The sequence below is a fragment of the Sphaerodactylus townsendi genome, linkage group LG13 (genome assembly GCF_021028975.2).
Source record: "Sphaerodactylus townsendi isolate TG3544 linkage group LG13, MPM_Stown_v2.3, whole genome shotgun sequence".
Lineage (NCBI taxonomy): Eukaryota > Metazoa > Chordata > Lepidosauria > Squamata > Sphaerodactylidae > Sphaerodactylus > Sphaerodactylus townsendi.
Window position 1 is genome coordinate 42582354 of NC_059437.1, and position 20312 is coordinate 42602665.

Below are 20312 nucleotides of genomic sequence, written 5' to 3' on the forward strand. Positions count from 1 at the left end.
TCTTATGTTCTTACTGCAGAGATACAAACTATCATTTACAATGTGGTGGTCACAGATCCACTCCTCTGGCAGCTGTTCCATCCCTCTCAATCCTCCTTTCCAGTTGTGAAACAGGAGATGTTGACCCCCAGCAACTTCCACGAGGGCACACAGTTCTTGGGAGCAGTCTCCCATTTCCCAGTAGGAGGGTGTGCCTGGAGAAAGCGGCAAGACACAGCAAAGTACATGTGATTTGCAATCTCCAGGTGCTTGTCCACAGGAGAAGGGTCTAGCATTTTGAGTTGGTGGCAGACCTTCCACAAGGCCAAAGGGCTTTGCAGGCCCAACTCTGCACCTCCCCAGTGTTGGAAGAAAGGGACTTTACGCTGTTTCCTGCCTCAACCTACAGAGGGTTTTTTACTAACTAGCCAGTGGTTAGATAGGGACCTAGGAATTGTCACCTTTACTCTATCATGCTGGTTCTATCCCTTTGATGTTAGACTGATACTCTCAGGGACTTCCTTCCTTCCTTCCTTCCTTCCTTCCTTCCTTCCTTCCTTCCTTCCTTCCTTCCTTCCTTCCTTCCTTCCTTCCTTCCTTCCTTCCTTCCTTCCTTCCTTCCTTCCTTCCTTCCTTCCTTCCTTCCTTCCTTCCTTCCTTCCTTCCTTCCTTCCTTCCTTCCTTCCTTCCACCTTCTTCTTGGACTTCTCCATCTTCCTTTTCACCATGTCTAGAGGAAAGACAGGTGCCCCAAGCATCCATCTCCATCCAGCTAAATTAGTATAGATTAGTGAACCTACCTACCTACCTTTCTATCCAGAATGGAGTTAACTAATAAATACCCTTTTTAATAGATTAGAAGCTACAAATGACTCCGACTTTCTTTTGTGCCTAAGCTCTCTCCCCCAAGCTCACACACATGGTGCGCAGGTAAGCTCTGCTGTGCTTTAACCTCCAGTGCACCCTGCTAATTGTGTAACGGGAAAACACACACGAGGTGCTGTTTATCCCAACATTCCAGTACCAGTAGGGTTGCCAGCTCCAGGTTGGGAAATACCTGGAGATTTTGGGGGTGGAACCTGAGGAAAAGAAGGTGTGGGGAGGGGCTTCAACGGGGCATAATGCCAGAGTCCATCTTCCAAAGCAGCCATTTTCTCCGAGTGGACAGACCTCTGTCACCTGGAGGCCAGTTCTAATAGCAGGAGATTGCCAGCCCTGGATATCAACCTTATATGGGGAGATGCTACAGAAACTAGTTCCCAACATGGCCACTGTCATCAGCTGGTGAATGTATGAGTAAACACTGCATGGCAAATAGTGACCAGCAGCCTGAACATAAAGCTAACTTGGAGACAAGCAGAGACGCCACTCCAAGCTGCTGAGAGAAATTTCCGTTACTTCACAGTGCCCTCTGCTGCCTACGAGCAGTAACAGAGTAGGGCAGATCCATAAGGATAGAAGAGCTATCCAAATGGGTGCTCATCTTCTGCCCCCCCCCCCCCCCCCGCCCATCCAAAGCAAGAAAGTTTGTCACATTTTATTGTCAAAGGCTTTCACGGCCGGAATCACTGGAGTGCTGTGTGGTTTCCGGGGTGTATGGCCGTGTTCTAGCAGCATTCTCTCCTGACGTTTCGCCTGCATCTGTGGCTGGCATCTTCAGAGGATCTGATAGATAGATGCCAGCCACAGATGCAGGCGAACCATCAGGAGAGAATGCTGCTAGAACACGGCCATACACCCCGGAAACCACACAGCACCCCACTTTGTCACATGTTCTCAGCATGTTTTAAAACTGATTTTATGGCTAACGCAAAAAGGGTAAACCTGCCTTGAGCACCCCTTGGGCACAGACTTTGTGACAATGATCTTTCCCACCAGCATGAGTTTTGTGAGCAGCATCTCTCAGCCTGAACTCTGAGTACTTCTTTGCCCAGAGTACTATTCCCACCTTGACAAAACAGAATGAAGAAGCTCTTGGAACCCAGAGGAGCCTGTCCAGTAGGAAGACCACAGAAAATCGTGGCTGCATCCCTGACACAGTGGAATGAGGCTGCCGAGGAAATGGAACTGGCTCTATTTTTGCCACCCTGTAGTCTGCCCCTCCTTCCATGGAGCTGCACACCCAGTTCCCCTCTTCTCCATTTGATGCTCACAACCACCCTGTAAGGTAGGGTAGGCTGAAAGAGCATGACCAGGATGTAGCCCGCTTTCAAGGTCCACTTCCAGGGTTCGACCACTACCTGTTTTCGTTGCTGTCCTTCAGGAAAAGAGTGAGGTTTGTTTATTGGAGCAACAAATTTAAACAAGGGTTGCACAAAATCCCAAGTTTCGGAATTTAAGCATGGAGAGATGATAAACCTGCATGTGGGCAGTACAACTTCACTCTGCATGAGGGTGTGTACCTCTGCACCCAAATCACACAAGAAGAACAGGAGGAGGAGGAGTTTGGATTTATACCCCGCTTTTCTCTCCTGTAAGGAGACTGAAAGCAGGTTACAAACACCTTTCCCTTCCCCTTCCTATAACAGACTCCTTGTGAGGTGGGGTTGAGGCAATTCTGAGAGAGCTGTGACTAGCCCAAGGTCACCGAGCTGCCTTCATGTGTAAGAGTGGGGACACAAATCCAGTCCATCAGATAAGAGTCTGCCGCTCATGTGGAGGAGTGGGGAATCAAACTTGGATCTCCAGATTAGAGTCCACCACTCTCAACCACCACACCATGCTGGCTCTTCAAATAAGGGATCTCTGAACAAGACAAAAAACTTCACTGAATATCGAAGAACACTCACGTGCGGGAGAAGGTTCGACCAGAACACTTCATATCAACATATCATTTTCTGCATCTAGGGCTATTTTGTCTCTCTCATCCCCACCTACCTGACAAGGTGTCTGCTATGAGGGGAGGAAAGAAAAGTAACTATAACCCACTTTGAGACTCCTTACAGGAGAGAAAACCAATTCTTCTTCTCCTCCTTGGAGCTGCATTCAGTCTGGTATTTCCCCTCCAGCAGTCTCAAATGGTACAGCCCAGATGCAAACTTTTTGTCTCTGTGAGAATCCAGCTTTGAGGGGGTCAGGGGCTGCGGGTGGCGTTTTATCACAGCAGGGGAGCTACTGATGTGGCACTCTTGTTCGTGCAGGGCTCACTGCTGGGCCTGATTTCCTTTTCATTGTCGGAACAGCACAGCATTCCCAGTGTTGTGTCGCCACTTCACATTGTTACAGAGCCACTTAAAAAGCAAGTCAACAGGCCAGAGGGGACCACTGGAGAAGGCCTTGTCTCCCCGCAAGGTATCCAAAGGAGTTTAGCTCTTGGATCTAATAAGCAAGGGGATCAGCCCACAGCCAAAAAAGTGAGGGAGAGCGAAGGGGATACATTGAGGAAACTTCCTCATTCGTATAATCTTATGTTCACAGAAAGTTAAAATCAATCAATGTCCAGTCATCCCTTTGCATTTATTGGGCAGAACATGCTCCCGCCTTTAGAAGAGAAGAAGACGACGAGTTTTGGATTTATATCCCACCTTTCTCTTCTGTAACGAGACTCAAAGTGGCTTACAAGTTCCTCTCCCTTCCTCTCCCCACAACAGACACCTTGTGAGGTAGGTGGGGCTGAGTTTGGAGAGAACTGTGACTAGCCCAAGGTCATCCAGCAGAAGGAATGTAGGAGAGCGGAAACACATCTGGTTCACCGGATAAGCCTCTGCCACTCGGGTGGAGGAGAGGGGAATCTGGTTCTCCAGATTCGAATCCACCTGCTCTAAACCACTATACCACGTTGGCTGGCAACTGTGGAGCAAGCCGTTCCAGGAGATTTGGGGGGGGGGGGTATGGAAAGGTAAGGTTTGGGGAGGGACCTTAGCAGGGATTACTGCCACAGAGTTCACCATCCAACACAGTCATTTTGTCCAGGGGAACTGATCTCAGTAGTCTGGAGATTCATTGTAACTCCAGGTCCCATGGAGGTCGGCCACCCTACTGACTTTCCAGAAAGTAGTTAGGTGCTTGCCTGTTTCTCCTTACATCATGATAATGAAGACTAGAGACTTGAAATCCTTATTCGTGTATAAAAATAAAAGCTGAGCATTCAGGGAAGGAATAGCCAAGAGGCCAGTCTGACGCTGAGGCCTCACGCATACGGCTCAGAAGAGAAGTCTGGGTGCTGCCATCTCCTGCCGCGTTCTCCTTCGCTCCTTTGGTCTTCCGTTTCCTCCTGCCCAGTTCCCTGAAACTCACACTGGCAATCTGAGCTCTGCTGGCACCAACCTGAGGCTGGAGGAGGGAAAAGGGGAAGATCCCTCATGCAAAGATGAGACGGAGAGAAAGCAGGAGGCTACTGAAATGGAGCCTTATGGAACTGAACAGAAAAAGGAGCGGGTATAATGCAGGAAGACACCAGACTGGGTCCAGGAAAGAATCACGTTCAAGGTTCTCCTGCTGCCAGGATCAATCTCAGAGAAGCCTGCTAAGAATTTCCCCAAATTCTCCCTGAAGGTGGCACAATCACCTTTTGGGAATTCGTGCAGCAAACTATGACACTGGTCACTGGCTTAAATATGGAGATTTTAAAAAGATTACACAAAATCATGAATGAATGGGTTAGAAGCAGCAGTGGCGTAAGAGGTTAAGAGCTCATGTATCTAATCTGGAGGAACCGGGTTTGATTCCCCGCTCTGCCGCCTGAGCTGTGGAGGCTTATCTGGGGAATTCAGATTAGCCTGTACACTCCCACACATGCCAGCTGGGTGACCCTCCAAAGGGGGGCCATTGAGCTGCATGAAAGCACCGCCAGGAGCTCCTCTCAAGCCCCACCCTCCCACCTACCTCACAGGGTGTTTGTTGTGAGGGGGGAAGGGCAAGGAGATTGTCAGCCCCTTTGAGTCTCCTACAGGAGAGAAAGGGGGGGGGGGTATAAATCCAAACTCTTCTTTTTCCATAACAGTTGCATGGAACTTCCATGTTCAGAGGCAGAATACCTCTAAACACCAGTTGGTTGGGGGATCTACTGTCTTTATGTTTGTGTACTTTCCTGTAGTATCTCGTGGGCTTTGGAAACCCGGACTGGATGGACCTTTGGTCAGATCCAGCAGGGCTTATGTTTTACAGACCTAGGGCATAAATCCTCAAAAAAGTATTCTCACAGCTAGATGAAAAGTATCTCCCATGGCTGCCCCAGGCCAATTCTTCACTGTTTCCCCCTCCTCTCCATCCCAGACCAAAGTGGAAGGTTACCTAGCAACAGTAGGATACTAGGCCTAGCACTGATTGTAGAGTTTACCCTGAGGTTGCTAGGTAACCATCAGTCCACAGGTCAGCAAAATGGTGGCTCTAGAGCGGAAGAACAGGCAAGACCTTGAATGAAGAGGAGGAGGCTAATCACCTTGAATGGTCAAGGAGGAAAGCAAGTTGAGTTCTGACAGGACAAAGCTGACAATTTTGAAAAATGATAGAAATTTTCAGAGCAAACTAGACACCACAGGTGAAAGGAACTGAGTCAGGAGTTCCCACATCCCAACTTGGGAGTCTCATATAACATCGAAGAACTAACATTTTCAAACATGAATGAACGGAAACATGAACAAAACTAAGCAACTGTCCCAGCTCTGGATTGCACACATTGGTTGTAGCACTAGACATGTGAGAACACAGAAAGCATGCTAACATGTAGGTCCCGAACCCACACTGTCACTGAGCGCATATAGGCAGGCTGGGACCACAGACTAAATCTCATTTCCCCCTCTGTGCGTTCTTGCTGCAAACCCTCAATGGGAGAATATTTCAGCCCCCAGTTTGCATTCTCCCCATAGGAGGGGTGTTCCACAGAAAGCAACTTTTCTTTTTAATCCACCCCAATTCCATGCTGCAGTACTGGGAAGTTCCTCACCTCAGGGTAGCCAGCTTGGCCTAAAACATCTAGGTTGTTCTGCATCCTGCAAGGGAGCAGAGGAAGAAGGAAAGAGCCAGTCTAGTAACCAGCAAGGGGTTCTTTCTCCTGAAGAATTATAGAATCATAGAGTTGGACGAGGCCATGCAGGCCATCTAGTCCACCCCCTTGCTCAATACAGGATCAGCCTAATGAATCCCTGACAGACATTCATCCACCCACCCAGAGCATGTGGGAAGTGATTTGGCTGTTTCCTGTTGGTTTGGTCTGCAATCGTGGCTCTCCAGATGTTCATTCCCATCAGCCCCTGTCAAGATGGCCAATTGGCTGATGGGAATTGTAGTTCATGAACATATGGAGAGCCGCAGGTTGCAGACCCCTGGTCTAGCCCATTATGAACAGGAGGAGTATGTGACTAAAGGAGGCCTTGAGACCCATCAGTACTGCCAAAGCTGTCCCCCTGCAAAATAGGTGAATGGCAAAAAAAATTCTCTCTATACAGCAGCCAGAGAGAGACACCAGGTCAGCTAAATCCATCCATTGTTCACATTTATAGCCCATCCCTTACCACCCAGAAACTCAGAGTTGCTCCTCACTCCCTTTCTCCTCACAACAAACATATAGGATAGGTTACGCTTGAGTAAAGTGACCAGATGGGTGCACGCTTGAGTAAGGTGACCAGATGGGTGTGCGCTGCAGTTGCATGTGCGGGAGGCTGCCGCACTGCCTTGCGCCCCAGAAGGCAGTCCGACAGCCTTCCAAAAATCGGGACCCTTGAAAAAACCCGCAGGACGCGGGACAAATTGTTTTAAGGCGGGACTGTCCCGCCAAAAGCGGGACGTCTGGTCAGCCTATGCTTGAGGGACACCCGGTAAGCCTCAGGCCCCAACACAGCTCCTCCTGAGATCCAGTACTCTAATCACTAGAGTTCACAGTCTCTCCCTCAAATATGGCCAAAGATCTGAACTGAACAAGGTGTGAAGTAGAAAGGCAGAGATAGCAGAAGCATTTAAGAGCCCCCAACCCAGTTTGTTCTGCATTTTCAGTTAGTCAGCAGGAAGAGCAGAAGCCAGCCCACCGCACCAGATTTATGGACGTTCCTCAAGCAGGACAGGGAAGCGTTGAGCCGGGCACACTCCTCTCTGTTGGCGCCAAACTTCTGCACCGTCTCACAGACCTGCTCATCGGTCATTTCCAGAAGATCTTCCAGGTTCAGCTGGCCACGAATGATTTCCTGTGGGAAGAAAGTGAGGGAGAGGAATAGGAGAAGGGAACCACATCCTGTCAAGCGTCAGCTAGAGGTCAGCGACTGGCAGCCCCCAGCCAAAACGTGGACCCACAGCATGGGACAGTGGCTAATCCCTTAGACAGCTTTAAAAGGAGATCTACCCAATTCAAGCAAGACAAACATGTCTGGCTATGGATATTAACCACGGATGCTATTTGGGAAACAGGCATCAAAGCTCTGCAAGCCGGGAGGATTCCGCACCTTTGTAGTTACATAGATACAACATGAGATAAAGAGGAAATCAGGTCCATCATCCAAAATCAGAACCCTCAATCACATCTGTGTTTTTGCTGGAATCTGCTGCCAATATTTTGTCAAGGTTTATCTGAGGTCTAGTTTTTACAAAGGTGGCAGCCTTGGGTCTGGAATGTGCCACTTCAGAAGGGGGCTGACAGCACTCTTTGCTCCTCCATACCAAATTAGATACACCCCCTACACCAGTGGTGGCGAACCTTTGGCACTCCAGATGTTATGGACTACAATTCCCATCAGCCAATTGGCTATGCTGGCAGGGGCTGATGGGAATTGTAGTCCATAACATCTGGAGTGCCAAAGGTTCGCCACCACGGCCCTACACCCTGCATATAGAAAATGAGGATTCCAGCTTAGACTTGCCCTTGACACACAACTTTTCTGCGAGAAGGGAATTTTTTTCTCTCATGGAGGAGTATTCAGTTGTGTCTCTCACCTACATCTGAAGTCTGAAGAACATCCACCCAGAGAAAGTTTTTACCAGATTGGTGAGAACTCAGTCCAAGTCCTCCGGATTGGAACCGGTGACAAACACCTTCGCTGCAAAACCTCAAAGCACAAACTTCTCAGGGTGGGGCTGATGAACATACAACACTGCAGCGGTGCTGATTCAAAGAAAGATCTGGAACGGGAGCCCCACTGAAAACCCACCCGTGAACTGCCTGAAATTTCAAGATGGAAGGATCAGACAGTAAATAAAAGCCATGAAAGAAATAATTTTTTTTAAAAAAAAATGTGATTCTCTGCGTACAGATTTGAAAGAGTATATAGGCTGTATACTAAACCAATCCATTACATGCTTTGTATACAAAAGAAATTGTATTTCTACCAGTGGGGACAAATGGCATATGCAAGACCTTAAACAGTGGAATCCTAAACATACTTCAATAGGCTTCGGTGGGGGAATCCTCGATGTAGGATTGTGCTGCTAACATCAGTCATAATCCATCTTTCCCCTTTTAAAAGGATATTATGGCAGCGCTAATATGTAACCTACACCTCCCATGAGGATAGAAAAGGGACATTTCCCCTTCTCTTACAGGGATCTGACAACATGTGTCAAATTAACCCTATGCAACAAACCCTATACAGACTTTATTAGATTTCTATTCCTAAAAGCTGTTTTTAGCCAGAAGGTCCACCAGAGTCGTGTCTACCCCTCTGCTATTAAAGGCTGTTTTCTGGTAGGACAGCACCCTAGTCCCCAGGTGCTCTTATCTCCAAGGAATGAGAGAGGTTTTAAGAAAATAAAATATAGGACTTGCATTTCTTAAACAACTGAATGTCACAGCCAAACAGCCAGTTGCTTAGTTGCCAAGGGCAACTGAGAGTTTTTGCCGGGCAGCCTCGCCTCTCGACGGCATCTCTTAGCAGCGCAGCTTCCAGGCTAAAATAAGCACAGTTCAAAATTCCATTGTTGTCACTGAGACCCTGATGCTGCCTGCTAAAAAATCGCTCCCTGCATCTTCTCACTGGCAGCAGAGGGGGAAGGACCTGTTAAGTTGCCAGCTGCCCTCAGAATCCTTCCCCCTGGGATGCCGCTGGCCATGCTAGACTTTAATGGAATTATTGAGTATAAACTTGGAAGTCCCCTAGGCCAAGAAACATGCAGGAGAATGCAACAGGGCTTTGAATGGACTGCGTGCAGTAAGGTCTGGAAGTGTGATGGGACATCCAGATTGACATATTGTCATAGAGACTCTTGGCAGCGTTACGTAGCTTATGCACATTAGTACGTGAATGCTTCGTAATGTCAGAACACGAAGAAGCCACATGCCGTGGAAGATCTTCCCTCTCAGCTCACTCTTACGAACTCAAGGGCATTGCGGAAACCTTCTCCCCAAGTTGCCCGGCCTTCTGGCAGCACAGCCTGAAGGTCAACAGGTATATTTATATATGATCCTGTTTGCAGAGCAACGAGCAGAATGTGCACCACTTTAAAATAAGCACAGTTATCTTGGTCAAGACCAGCCTTTTAACCTCAGAAAGCACTGAACAAAAGAACTTTACTTATACTGAGAGAGAAAGAGACTATGTACGTATTAACAAAGTATCACTTATACGTCAATACATTCACAGTTCGTTGTTTTGTTACAATTTGGTTACCATAACAAGTATTGTTTACTTTATTTAACTTTCAATCAGAGGCTTTTTACATAGCTTTGGTTAACAGAACACTTAACAACATCTTTCCTCAGCAGAGACAGAGAGCTAACTGTTTCCAACTGTCACTTTTAGAATGTTCGTTGAGATCTCCCAGAATTCCCTGCTGCTGCATGCAAGGCTGCACAATCCGACACAGCTGGTGTCTACCTAAGACTTTTCTGTTGACAGATTGTTGACAGATTTTTTGTTGACCATACCTTGCTTTGCATCATCATCATCATCATCATCATCATCATCATCATCATCATCATCATCATCATCATCATCATCATCATCATCATCATCATCATCATCATCATCATTTCATATACCACCCAACCCCTGAAGGGCTCTCTGTAATCAGTGGAGGAGTTGCCAAGAGTGCAATGATTCTTGCCCACATCCTGGACTTTTCCACCAGGGCTCCAGAATCACTAAGATTCGGCCCCAGAAACTGACTCCACAGACCTTGGAATGAAAAACATCCATTACAGAACTGCTTCCAAGTATGGCTAACTAAGGTTCTGATCTGGTTGTAACAAAAATCCCCAATATCCAATAATCCACTAACAACTGTATATAGAATAGCAAGGTCTATAATCTCCTTATCAATATATATTCATACAGTTATATATTCAAATGTATAATGTATAACTGCATGAACATGAATATGTATTGATAAGGAGATTATAGACCTTGCTATTCTATATATAGTTGTTAGTGGATTATTGGACATTGGGTGTTTGGCTGCCCATTTCTTACTCTCATTGCATGACTTAAACTGTATATTCGTCACTCTTGGAGTGTAACAAAAATCCTCCATCTCACACTTATACAGGCACTACATGTGATTTCCCTGAATGGATAAAATAAGATCTGAGGAAGGACTAAGATGGAGGGCTTCTGTGGAGCTCCTCTATCCAGGGACATCCACCAGGCAATGAAGAAAAGATTTGCAATCCAGATTCTTATTTGGTGCTAGAAAATAAAGGCTCAGTTGAAATTTTCCAACAAACATATACACAGTATAACCTACTCTTATACTCTTTTGCACATCCCTTGCAAAAGAAGTTAATGGACACAAAAGCATCACCCCAAAGCCAAGATGCAGAGCTTTTCAAATATTTCAAATTTCATTTTGATGATTTTAATTTAATTCCTCCTGCCCAACCAAGTTCTGGGGAATTCGGTGAATGGAGCAGCATTGCCCTCTTGTGGCCCTGATGTAAAAGCGCACCTCTGAATCCAGTAGCACCTTAAAGACTAAGAAAAATGCATTTCACCCTGAGCTTCCATAGAGTTCCCTTTGTTCTGACTCACAAAAGCTTGCCCTCAAACACATTTTTAGACCTTAGGGTGCTACTGGATGCTTGAGTGATTTTGCTACAACATGGCTATTTATCTGGAACTATTTCCAGAGTTTTCAGAGCATTCTGACTGATTCTTAAATGTCCTCAGTGATCAGACAAGCTCAGGAATTATGCATCCACACCTATGCATTCTCCTGGAACTTTATAGAACAGGATTTTGCACAACTCTTCTTCGCTTCATTAGTACCCAGGACTTGCACGAAAAATCAGAGAAAGTCTTCCTGTTGTCAAGCAGTTTCCTTGGCTATTCAGCGTGGTTTTCTCTTGCAGAACATGAAGACTCCACACTGCAGCCAGCTTGGAGCCGTCAGCAACATGATCCAGGTGGGTCCCTCTCGCCTCCTTTCCATCTACATCAGAGATCACCAACCTATGGCCCGCCAGATGTTCCTGGACTATGATTCCCATCAGCCCCTGTCAGCATGGCCAACTGGCAGAGCTGATGGGAATCATAGTCCAGGAACATCTGGAGGGCCATAGGTTGGAGACTCCTGATCTAAATGCTGGCTCAGGGAGGTAGCAGCAAGAAACAGTGGCAGTGAGAATGCCAATATGGTGACCAGAGAGATCTTCCGAACCTTAAAAAGTAGACTTCTAGAACAGGAATATCATATCTTGTTGGGGCAAGCAAATAAATCATGCTCACCCCTCTCTGTCGGAATAATACCGGAACAGGGGCACATAGCCAAATATCTTGAATTATTAACTGAACCCCAACAGAGATGGATCATCACAAGGGCCAGATCCAATACCTTCCCATCGGCCATTACAAAGGGTCGTTACTTATCCATCCCTCTCCAGGATCGGGTTTGTCCACATTGTAAAAACCAAGTGGAGACTCTTGCTCACATTATTCTTGACTGTCCGAGATATGTGGGCATTAGGAATTTCTCTCCCAGGCTGGCCCTAGACAAATCTGAAAGTGACTCTGACTGTTCTGTTGTGGAGCTTCTGTTAAACAACACAGATGTCATGCTCTTGGAAAAAGTAGCAAAATTTCTTTTACAAGTGGCAGAACTTTCTAAGTAATGTCTACTGCTATATACAGTCTTCCTGTCTGCATTTTGAATGTACTCTTGATTTGTACTTCATAAATGTCTGGCAATGCTCTAGAACCTATTTTTAAATGCCAAATAAAGGTGGTTGTTGTTGTTGCCAATATGGTGGGCAAGATGCAGCAGGGTGGGTCAGCCCTTAGAAGGACCTTGGCAGCTACCTCAGGATGCCAACCTCTGAAGCTTTTCCTGCTCATACCATCCTCTTGTTCTGTTTCGTAAGACTTGGGCCCTTTCCACATAGACCACGAGGTTTTGAGAAAGGAAAAAAATACATTTCCTCCACAGAGTTCTCCATTGTTTTTCACTACAAAACATTTTATTGGCAGCCTCGAAACATTTTAAATGAATGCCTTTTTAAAATAATACATTAGCTGAGATGTTTTCAAAATGGCTTCAATTGCCTGTGCGGTCCCTTTAAGACATTTCCCAAGCCTCTCTGCCTTCCCTGCACTTCCTCATCAGCGCCATTTTCTCAGCTCCCTCCTTGCCCCTCGTCTCCTTTTCCTGCAGCTTTCTTTTTGGGGAGGGGGGCTAATCATTGAACTAATCATTGAATCGTCAGAGAACTGCAGGACACCACTAGGAGGCATAGAAGCAATGTTCTCACACAGAAAGGGAGAAAAAAAGGATGAAATCACAAAGTGGTGGCCAGGAATTATTTGGAGGGGCTGAGTGCAAACATAAATCATGGTTCAGTGGAGGACTGAAAATGTTTTAGAAACGATTTTGAGGTTTCGTGCAGAATGGACCACAGAAAGCAAGTTCAAACTGCTACCTTCAGGGTGGGGGGGGGGGGTACACATTCACTGGAGGACCTGACAGGCCTGCATGAAACATAAAATGTCATACAAAGGCAACAGACATGTGGAATGTCTCTATTGGGGCTCAGAATCAGACATCTTGAGATGCCCAGCTTTTTTTTTAAGTTTCTAGTCCACATGGTTGTTACAATATGGATGAAAGTATGTGGGGCAATGCCTGCCAAAATTCCACAAAACAAATCAGTGTGGTGGCTGAATAAGATTTCCAGTGGCCAAGAGGACAGTTTCAGTGCCCTGTGTGGCTTTCTGTCCTTTCCCTTGACTAACAAATCTTAAACTGTGTAAAATATTACACGCTCAATGATGAGAAGGCATTCCTTTGCATAATCTATACAGATTGCCCTTAGCTGGATTGGTATAGACCAGTGGTGGGGAACCTTTGGCACTCCAGATGTTATGGACTACAATTCCCATCTGCCCCTGCCAGCATGGTCAATTGACCATGCTGGCAGGGGCTAATGGGAATTGTAGTCCATAACATCTGGAGTGCCAAAGGTTCGCCACCACAGGTATAGACCTAGCCTGGTCTCGGAAACTAAGGAAGGTTGACCCTAGTTAGCATTGGATGGGAAATCCAGGATCACGGAGAAGGAGGAGGAGGAGGAGGAGGAGTTTGGATTTATACTCCACCTTTCTCTCCTGTAAGGAGAATCACAGTGGCTTATAAGCTCCTTTCCCTTCCTCTCCCCACAACAGACCCCTTGTGAGGTAGGTGGGGCTGAGAGAGTCCTGAGAGAACTGTGACTAGCCCAAGGTCACCCAACAGGAATGTAGGGGTGCAGAAACACATCTGGTTCACCAGATAAGCCTCTGCCATTCAGGTGGAGGAGTGGGGACTCAAACCTGGTTCTCCAGATTAGAGCTCACCTGTTCTTAGCCACTACACCAGGCTGGCAATGACTAAGCACCTCTGTTAATCTTGCGCCTTGAAAACCCTGCAAGGCTGCCATAAATTGGCTGTGACTTCTCCACCATGCAACTTGCAAAATTCAGCTGATGGGGTACAGAATTTTCCCAAGACGAATGTACCAACCACGTACTGCCCTGTTTTTCTAGCCTAGCATCCGTCCTGTTTCCAGGATTGGCAAGCGAGAGAAAGGAGCTGTCCAGCAAGAAATAAGTGGAAACTGCTGCCAGATTGGAAGGCTGGGTTGCTGAAGGAGCTGTCCACAGGACAGAGTGCTATTGCATTGGGAAGGCAGTTTTTTAAAAGAGGAAGCCGTGCAGCCCTTCCCCTACTGGGAAAGCTGTGGGGGTCCTGATCCCGGAAATATTTATCTCAGGGAGACATCTTCTGAAACACAGCTAGGAGGAGGAGAAAGAGGAGATGCAGTGGAAGGAGTGGGGAATCAAACCCTGTTCTCCAGATTAGAGTCTGCCATTCATGTGAAGGCATGGGGAATCAAACCCCGTTCTCTAGATTAGAGTCCACTTGCTCTTAACCACTACACCATGCTGGCTCCTGTAGTCAGAGGCTCCCTGACTTTTAAGAGTACCAACGGCCTGAGTTTGCTGGTAATAATATACCCCTGGGGTACCAAAGATGAAGGTCCTGGCAATGCAGAAGGAGTCTTTATTTAGGGCAAGAGAAGTAAATCCAAAGATGTCTGACTAGCCTCAACAACAGCCAGGGCCTTCTCAGTCCTGGCTCCGACCTGGTGGAACACGCTCTGTCCAGTGACACCAGGGCTCTGTGAGATTTGATGCTGTTCCGCAGGGACTGGTAAGACAGAGCCGCTCCCCCTGGCATACGATAGAGGCAGCCATGGTTTTTACCACCAAAACGGCCTCCCTCTCCTCCCCACCCCTCCATTCACTGTGGTTGTTAAATAAGTTGGGGTGTTACTGAATTTTACAACTTTGTAGCTCTCTCATGAACTTTTAGAACTTTTAGCTATCTAAAGATTAAAGATAATTTAAAACTCTAGTAATTAGATAGTCGCACGTTCAACAATGATAACAGTTCTAAAAATTATTATGCTTATTTATTACGTGAGCTGTGTTTTTACATGTTGGAATCCACTTTGAGTCCTGAGAGGAAGGGCAGCATGTGAATTAGATAGATTGATTGGTAGATGGATAGGTAGATAGACAGACAGGTGATAGGTAGATAGACAGGTGATAGGTAGATAGATACGTATACAAGTGATAGGTAGATAGGCAGACAGGTAATAGGTAGTCAGACAGGTGATAGGTAGATAGATATGTATACAAGTGATAGGTAGATAGGCAGACAGGTAACAGGTAGTCAGACAGGTGATAGGTAGATAGATACGTATACAAGTGATAGGTAGATAGGCAGACAGGTGATAGGTAGATAGAGAGGTGATAGGTAGATAGATACATATACAAGTGATAGGTAGATAGGCAGACAGGTAATAGGTAGTCAGACAGGTGATAGGTAGATAGATACACAGACAAGTGACAGACAGACAGACAAACAGACAGACAGACAGATTCAGCAGAGATAGATTCTGGATTCCACCATGTATTAGTGTCAGGGTGACTTGAGAGTGCTGGGGGATGGGAACTCGGGTCCGTGTGAAGCGGCTGTGTGAAGCTACGTCTCTACTGTTTTCTGACTGCTTATCTCTCCTCAACTCAGCTAGTGAAGGTCACATATTTTAATGTTTTATCGTTATATTGTATTTATGAGACCTTATATTGTATTTGTTTTATGTCTCATTGTACACCGCCCAGAGCCCTTCGGGGGTTGGGCGGTCTATTAAGTATAATAATAATAATAATAATAATAATAATAATAATAATAATAATAATAATAATAATAATATTTTAGCCTGTAGGGCAGCTGTTGGATGATTGTATGGTGGGTGGGGGGAATGGGCATGCTTTGCTTTCAAATAGCTACATCCCGGCTGGGGCAGCCAGAGACGTCTTTGTACTGGACTGGACTGATCTTACCTGCAATAAAGAAATCATTGTTCATCAACAACTGTTTCAATTGACTGGTTTAAGGAGGTTCTGACAATTAGGGTCTGCGATGGGCACCTTGGGGGTTCCATCTGACCCAGACTCATCCTCAGTAATGTCAGGCTCAAAAATAAAGCCAGCCAGAAGAAGATGAGGGGGTGCATGGGCAGGCAAGAGTGCAGGAATGGAGCAAGACGCCGGAAGAGGGCAAAGCCCACTCACCTCCATGACCTCCTTGCGGATGTTGACAATGCGGAACCAGTGCAGGAGCTGCGGGAAGCCCTCGAGCTTGGCGTTGCGTTCCTGCAGGGCCACTTTCCTCTTGCAGGAGAGCTGGCGGCTGAAATACTTGACCAGCTTGCTCTGTAGAAAGACAAGAGGGGACAGGGAGGGGAGAAGCTGTCTGTCAGTGGAGACCACATACCCCAGGCACCGTGCACCTCCCTTTCTACTCCTCCCCTTCCCTTGAGAGTTAACGATTAATTTATTTCTGGCATTGGATTCCACAAGATCTGCTGAAATCTTCCAATCAAACTGAAAACATACTGTCCTTGCGCGTGCATACCGTACAAAGAAAGAGGTTGATATGCCACAGAACCAGACTCAGTACACCTGCAAGTAGATTTTGCTTACTTCTACTTATCCATGCCTCTAGAAAAGTAGCAATTGGTCAAAGTTTGGCCAAACTTTCTGCATATGGCAACATCCATCAAATAATACTGGCTTGGTGGATCCTCCTTAACCGTGAATACTGTTCCCGTCAGAGCTGGCTTTAAAGAGCTTTTCTATGTTTGTGCACATTACAGAACATGGGCGTTTGCGTACTTATTCTTTGTGTAGGAAGGAAGCACATTGGGTTCATGGCAAACTCATTTCCCCCAGCACACAAACGTCTTCTCTTTTTTTTGGTAAATCTGATCAGCCAAGTTTTAGAAGAGAAGAAGAAAATGGATTTATACCCTGTGTTTTTTCAACCATACAGAGCCTCAGCACAGCTTACAATCATCTTCCCTTCCCCTCCTCACAACAAACACCTTGTAAGGTAGATGGGACGGACAGAGTTCTGAGAGAACTGTGACTAGCCCAAGGTCATCTAGCAGGCTTCATGCAGAGGAGAGGGGAGACAAACTTGGCTTGCCATATTAGAGTCCACCCCTCATGTGAAGGAGTGCAGAATTAAACCCAGTTCTCCAGATTAGAATTCGCTGCTCTCAACCACCACACCACCCTGGCTCTTAATGTTAAAATATTCTCAATTTTAAAATGTAGCATTAAAATATCCTCAATTAGAAAAATAAACATATGTTTGTGCTTGCTAAAGTTATACATTTTGTCAAAGTTCTTCACAATGTAATCATTTTCTTAAGTTTACATTATCATTATAGCAACATTAAGCATGATCCACACAAGAAAAAAATCGTGACAGACTTTGTAAGAAGCAAGAATCGTCAATATGGATAGAAGAAGAGGAGTTTGGATTTATATCCCACCCCCTTTCTCTCCTGCAGGAGACTCAAAGGGGCTTACAATCTCCTTGCCCTTCCCCCCTCACAACAAACACCCTGTGAGGTAGGTGGGGCTGAGAGAGCTCCGAGAAGCTGTGACTAGCCCATGGTCACCCAGCTGACATGTGTGGGAGTGCACAGGCTAATCTGAATTCCCCAGATAAGCCTCCACAACTCAAGCGGCAGAGCTGGGAATCAAACCCGGTTCCTCCAGATCAGAGTGCACCTGCTCTTAGCCACTACGCCACTGCTGCTCCCTGGAATAATTTTCTACCAGCAATTGCTGGGCAGGGGGTGGTTGGCTTTGAAGAGTCTCCCACTATTGCTGTCACTGGCCACAGCTGAAAGGGCACGAATGAAACTGAATAAACTAGAAACGTACACAAGGTCAGCTAGTCCATCTGGCCTACAGTATTATTTACAGGCATTCACCCAGCAGATGGCAGCACTAACTTCAAAGGATCCTTTTCATCACAAAAACCCATGCAATTAAAAACATACTAGCAGTTGGGAAAGAGACCTACTCCTCATTTTATTTGCTGTGCTAGTTCTCTACTTGCAGGGAGTTTTGAGACACAGAGGTATAATCCTGGATGTCATTCTTTACCTGCAATGACACAAACTATTATGTTGTCCTTGGTCTCTGCTACCTCACTGTACTGCATGTGTGGACTAGGCCTAAGATTGATGCCACCAGTGACTGAAAGGGTAGAGTTACAGAATGCTAGAAACAAGCCAAAGAGGAAGCAAGTCTAAGCACTTCCCATTTTTACACAGGAGTCAAAGAGCTGCACGGTCATTTAATCCCTCTCAACTGGGTCCCAAATGCAGCATCCAAACTGAGCGTGAATCATGATGTTGGTTTGAATGCCATTTTGCATCCTTTGCTCTGGCCGTACGAAGAATTTGATCATTTGGATCCAGTGTGGGAGGATATCCCATTCATATATAACCCCAGATTTATTATTTTCCCAATCTACATGAGATTTCTTCAGCAGCATCTCACAAACCCACAAGCCCCATGTTCAAGACCTCTCAACGGAAGGGTCTTAGATTTTTGCCAGTCAGGGCAAATCCAAATGCTTCGCCCCACAATGCCTGTTCATCCCCTCCCATGTGCTGAAAGAGCTGTGTCTGCATTGACAGGTGCTCCGGAGTGTCGCAGTGTCAAATAAAGGGAAGGCCGAAAAACTGAATGAAGTTTATTATAAACTATCCGCTTCTGGGCTTTGCCTTCTCAGAGTCGAGGATGCAGCACCTTGGACAGCTCCACGAGGAAGGAAAAGCACCGGCGACCACAGAGTGCAAATATCAGCATTGCTCTTTCTTTAAAGAAAGAATTAAGATTTAAAGAAAATAAGAGTTTAAGGAAATAAGTATAGAAGACAATTTGTAACTGGTTTAATGTAAATAAGACTCCAAGAAATACGAGTTATGTAATTAGTTAACAGAAATAACGCTAAGGGGAAGTCCCATATATATATATTTTTTTCACCTTTCTTATTTTATATATATATATATATTCATTATACCTACTAAATATGTGTGTGTGTGTGTGTGTGTAAATTGTCTTTATTTCTTCTTTCTCTCTTTTTCTTCTTTCGTCTTTTTTCTCCTTCTTTCCTTTTCCTTTTTGGGGGGTGGTTGGGATGTATACATTTTCACTATACCTTTAGTTAGGTCTATCTAAACTCTAGCTCTGATTCATCTATGACTGTACCACAACTATTATAGAAGAAATCTGTACGGTTAAGTTGTACTAGGAAAGTGGAATCTGTAACTATTTTATTATGCAAAATTAATAAAAAATATTTAAAAAAAACAAATATCAGCATTGCTGCCTCTTTCCTTTAGGAAAATCAGATTCAAAAGGGACTGAGGGACAAGAGGGGAAAAGGAGAGAGAGCGTTTAACCCCTTTAATGCCCTTGGTTTTCTCAATCCAGATTGCCACTCTAGCCCCTCTTCCCACTGAGGTTTCAAATGGACATTTTCATTTTAGGGTTTGAGACTTAGTTTGCAGCTCTCGGGTTCAAATCCTGGCACCTGCAGAGGAAAAGATGTCACGCAGCAGTGCTGGGAAAGGTCTTTTTTCCCCTGAGAGGCACTGCCTGCCAGAGCAGGTGGTACTGAGACAGATTATTGGTCTGTGAGGCAGCTTCATAATGTTACATGGCTCCAAGGTTTTCTTTACTTCATTTATACCCTGTCTATTACCCCATTGGGAACCCAAAGCACCTTGTATTGTTCTCCTTTCCTCCATTTTATCCTCACAACAACCCTGCGCAGTAGGTTAAACTGAGAGTGTGTAACTGGTCCAAACACAGAGTACCAGAGGAGGAATGCCCTTGGAAGTTCTAAGGAAGAGGAGCTAGACCATGGTTAATTTGACCATGGTTTGGGGAGTTTTAGGTGTGAATGCTGCCTTACTATGGTGTTTCATATTCTTGGTGTTTCATATACTGTTGAAAGCTGTCCTGAATTCATTATTCCAAAGGGACATGGTTGCGAAAGTACAAATACACAATCTGATGCTGCAACACTGAACATCCAAAGGACTTTGGCTGCCATCTTTTTAAAGGAAATCTTTGCAAGAAGGAATCTGCTCCATATTCCCAGAATGCACCATTACTAGTGGGAATCTGTGACAAAATGCTGCGGGGTCATTCTGAGTTCGATCTTCTCGCCAGCCCTATAAAGACTTTATTTGGCTCTGGGGGCCTCAGAGACAGTTCGATGTTTCTGTAGCTGCCCCTTTAAGCCTGGGAGGACTCAAACTCAGAATCAAATTACCCTATGACCAATTGGACATGCTGGCAGGGGCTGATGGGAATTGTAGTCCATAACATCTGGAGTGCCAAAGGTTCGCCACCACTGCCCTATGGCATTAAGGTGGCAGGTTAGATAAGGAGCTTGCTTTTCATGCACTCCCCTCCCCTCGCCCCAACTGCAGCCCTGCAGGGCAGTTCCTTTGTCCCCCCCCCCCAATTTAGTCTGTGTCAACATCAGGCCATCTTCCCCTCTGGTTGGGGACGGGAAAATTCTCTTTTTGGGTTTGCCCCATGTTGCGGCATTGGTGG

The 20312-nt window shown here is 45.8% G+C and overlaps 1 protein-coding gene across 2 annotated transcripts in view; it reads right to left on the reverse strand.

Moving 5' to 3' along the window:
- KSR2 (kinase suppressor of ras 2) overlaps positions 1 to 20312 on the reverse strand; it is a 257007-nt gene that overhangs the window by 193162 nt on the left and 43533 nt on the right. For both annotated transcript variants that reach the window (XM_048515057.1, XM_048515058.1), the window contains exons 2-3: positions 15951 to 16091; positions 6947 to 7097 (exon numbers count right to left, since the gene is read on the reverse strand). In XM_048515057.1, the coding sequence (XP_048371014.1) occupies positions 6947 to 7097; positions 15951 to 16091 (292 nt within the window). The remainder of the gene's footprint in view (positions 1 to 6946; positions 7098 to 15950; positions 16092 to 20312) is intronic.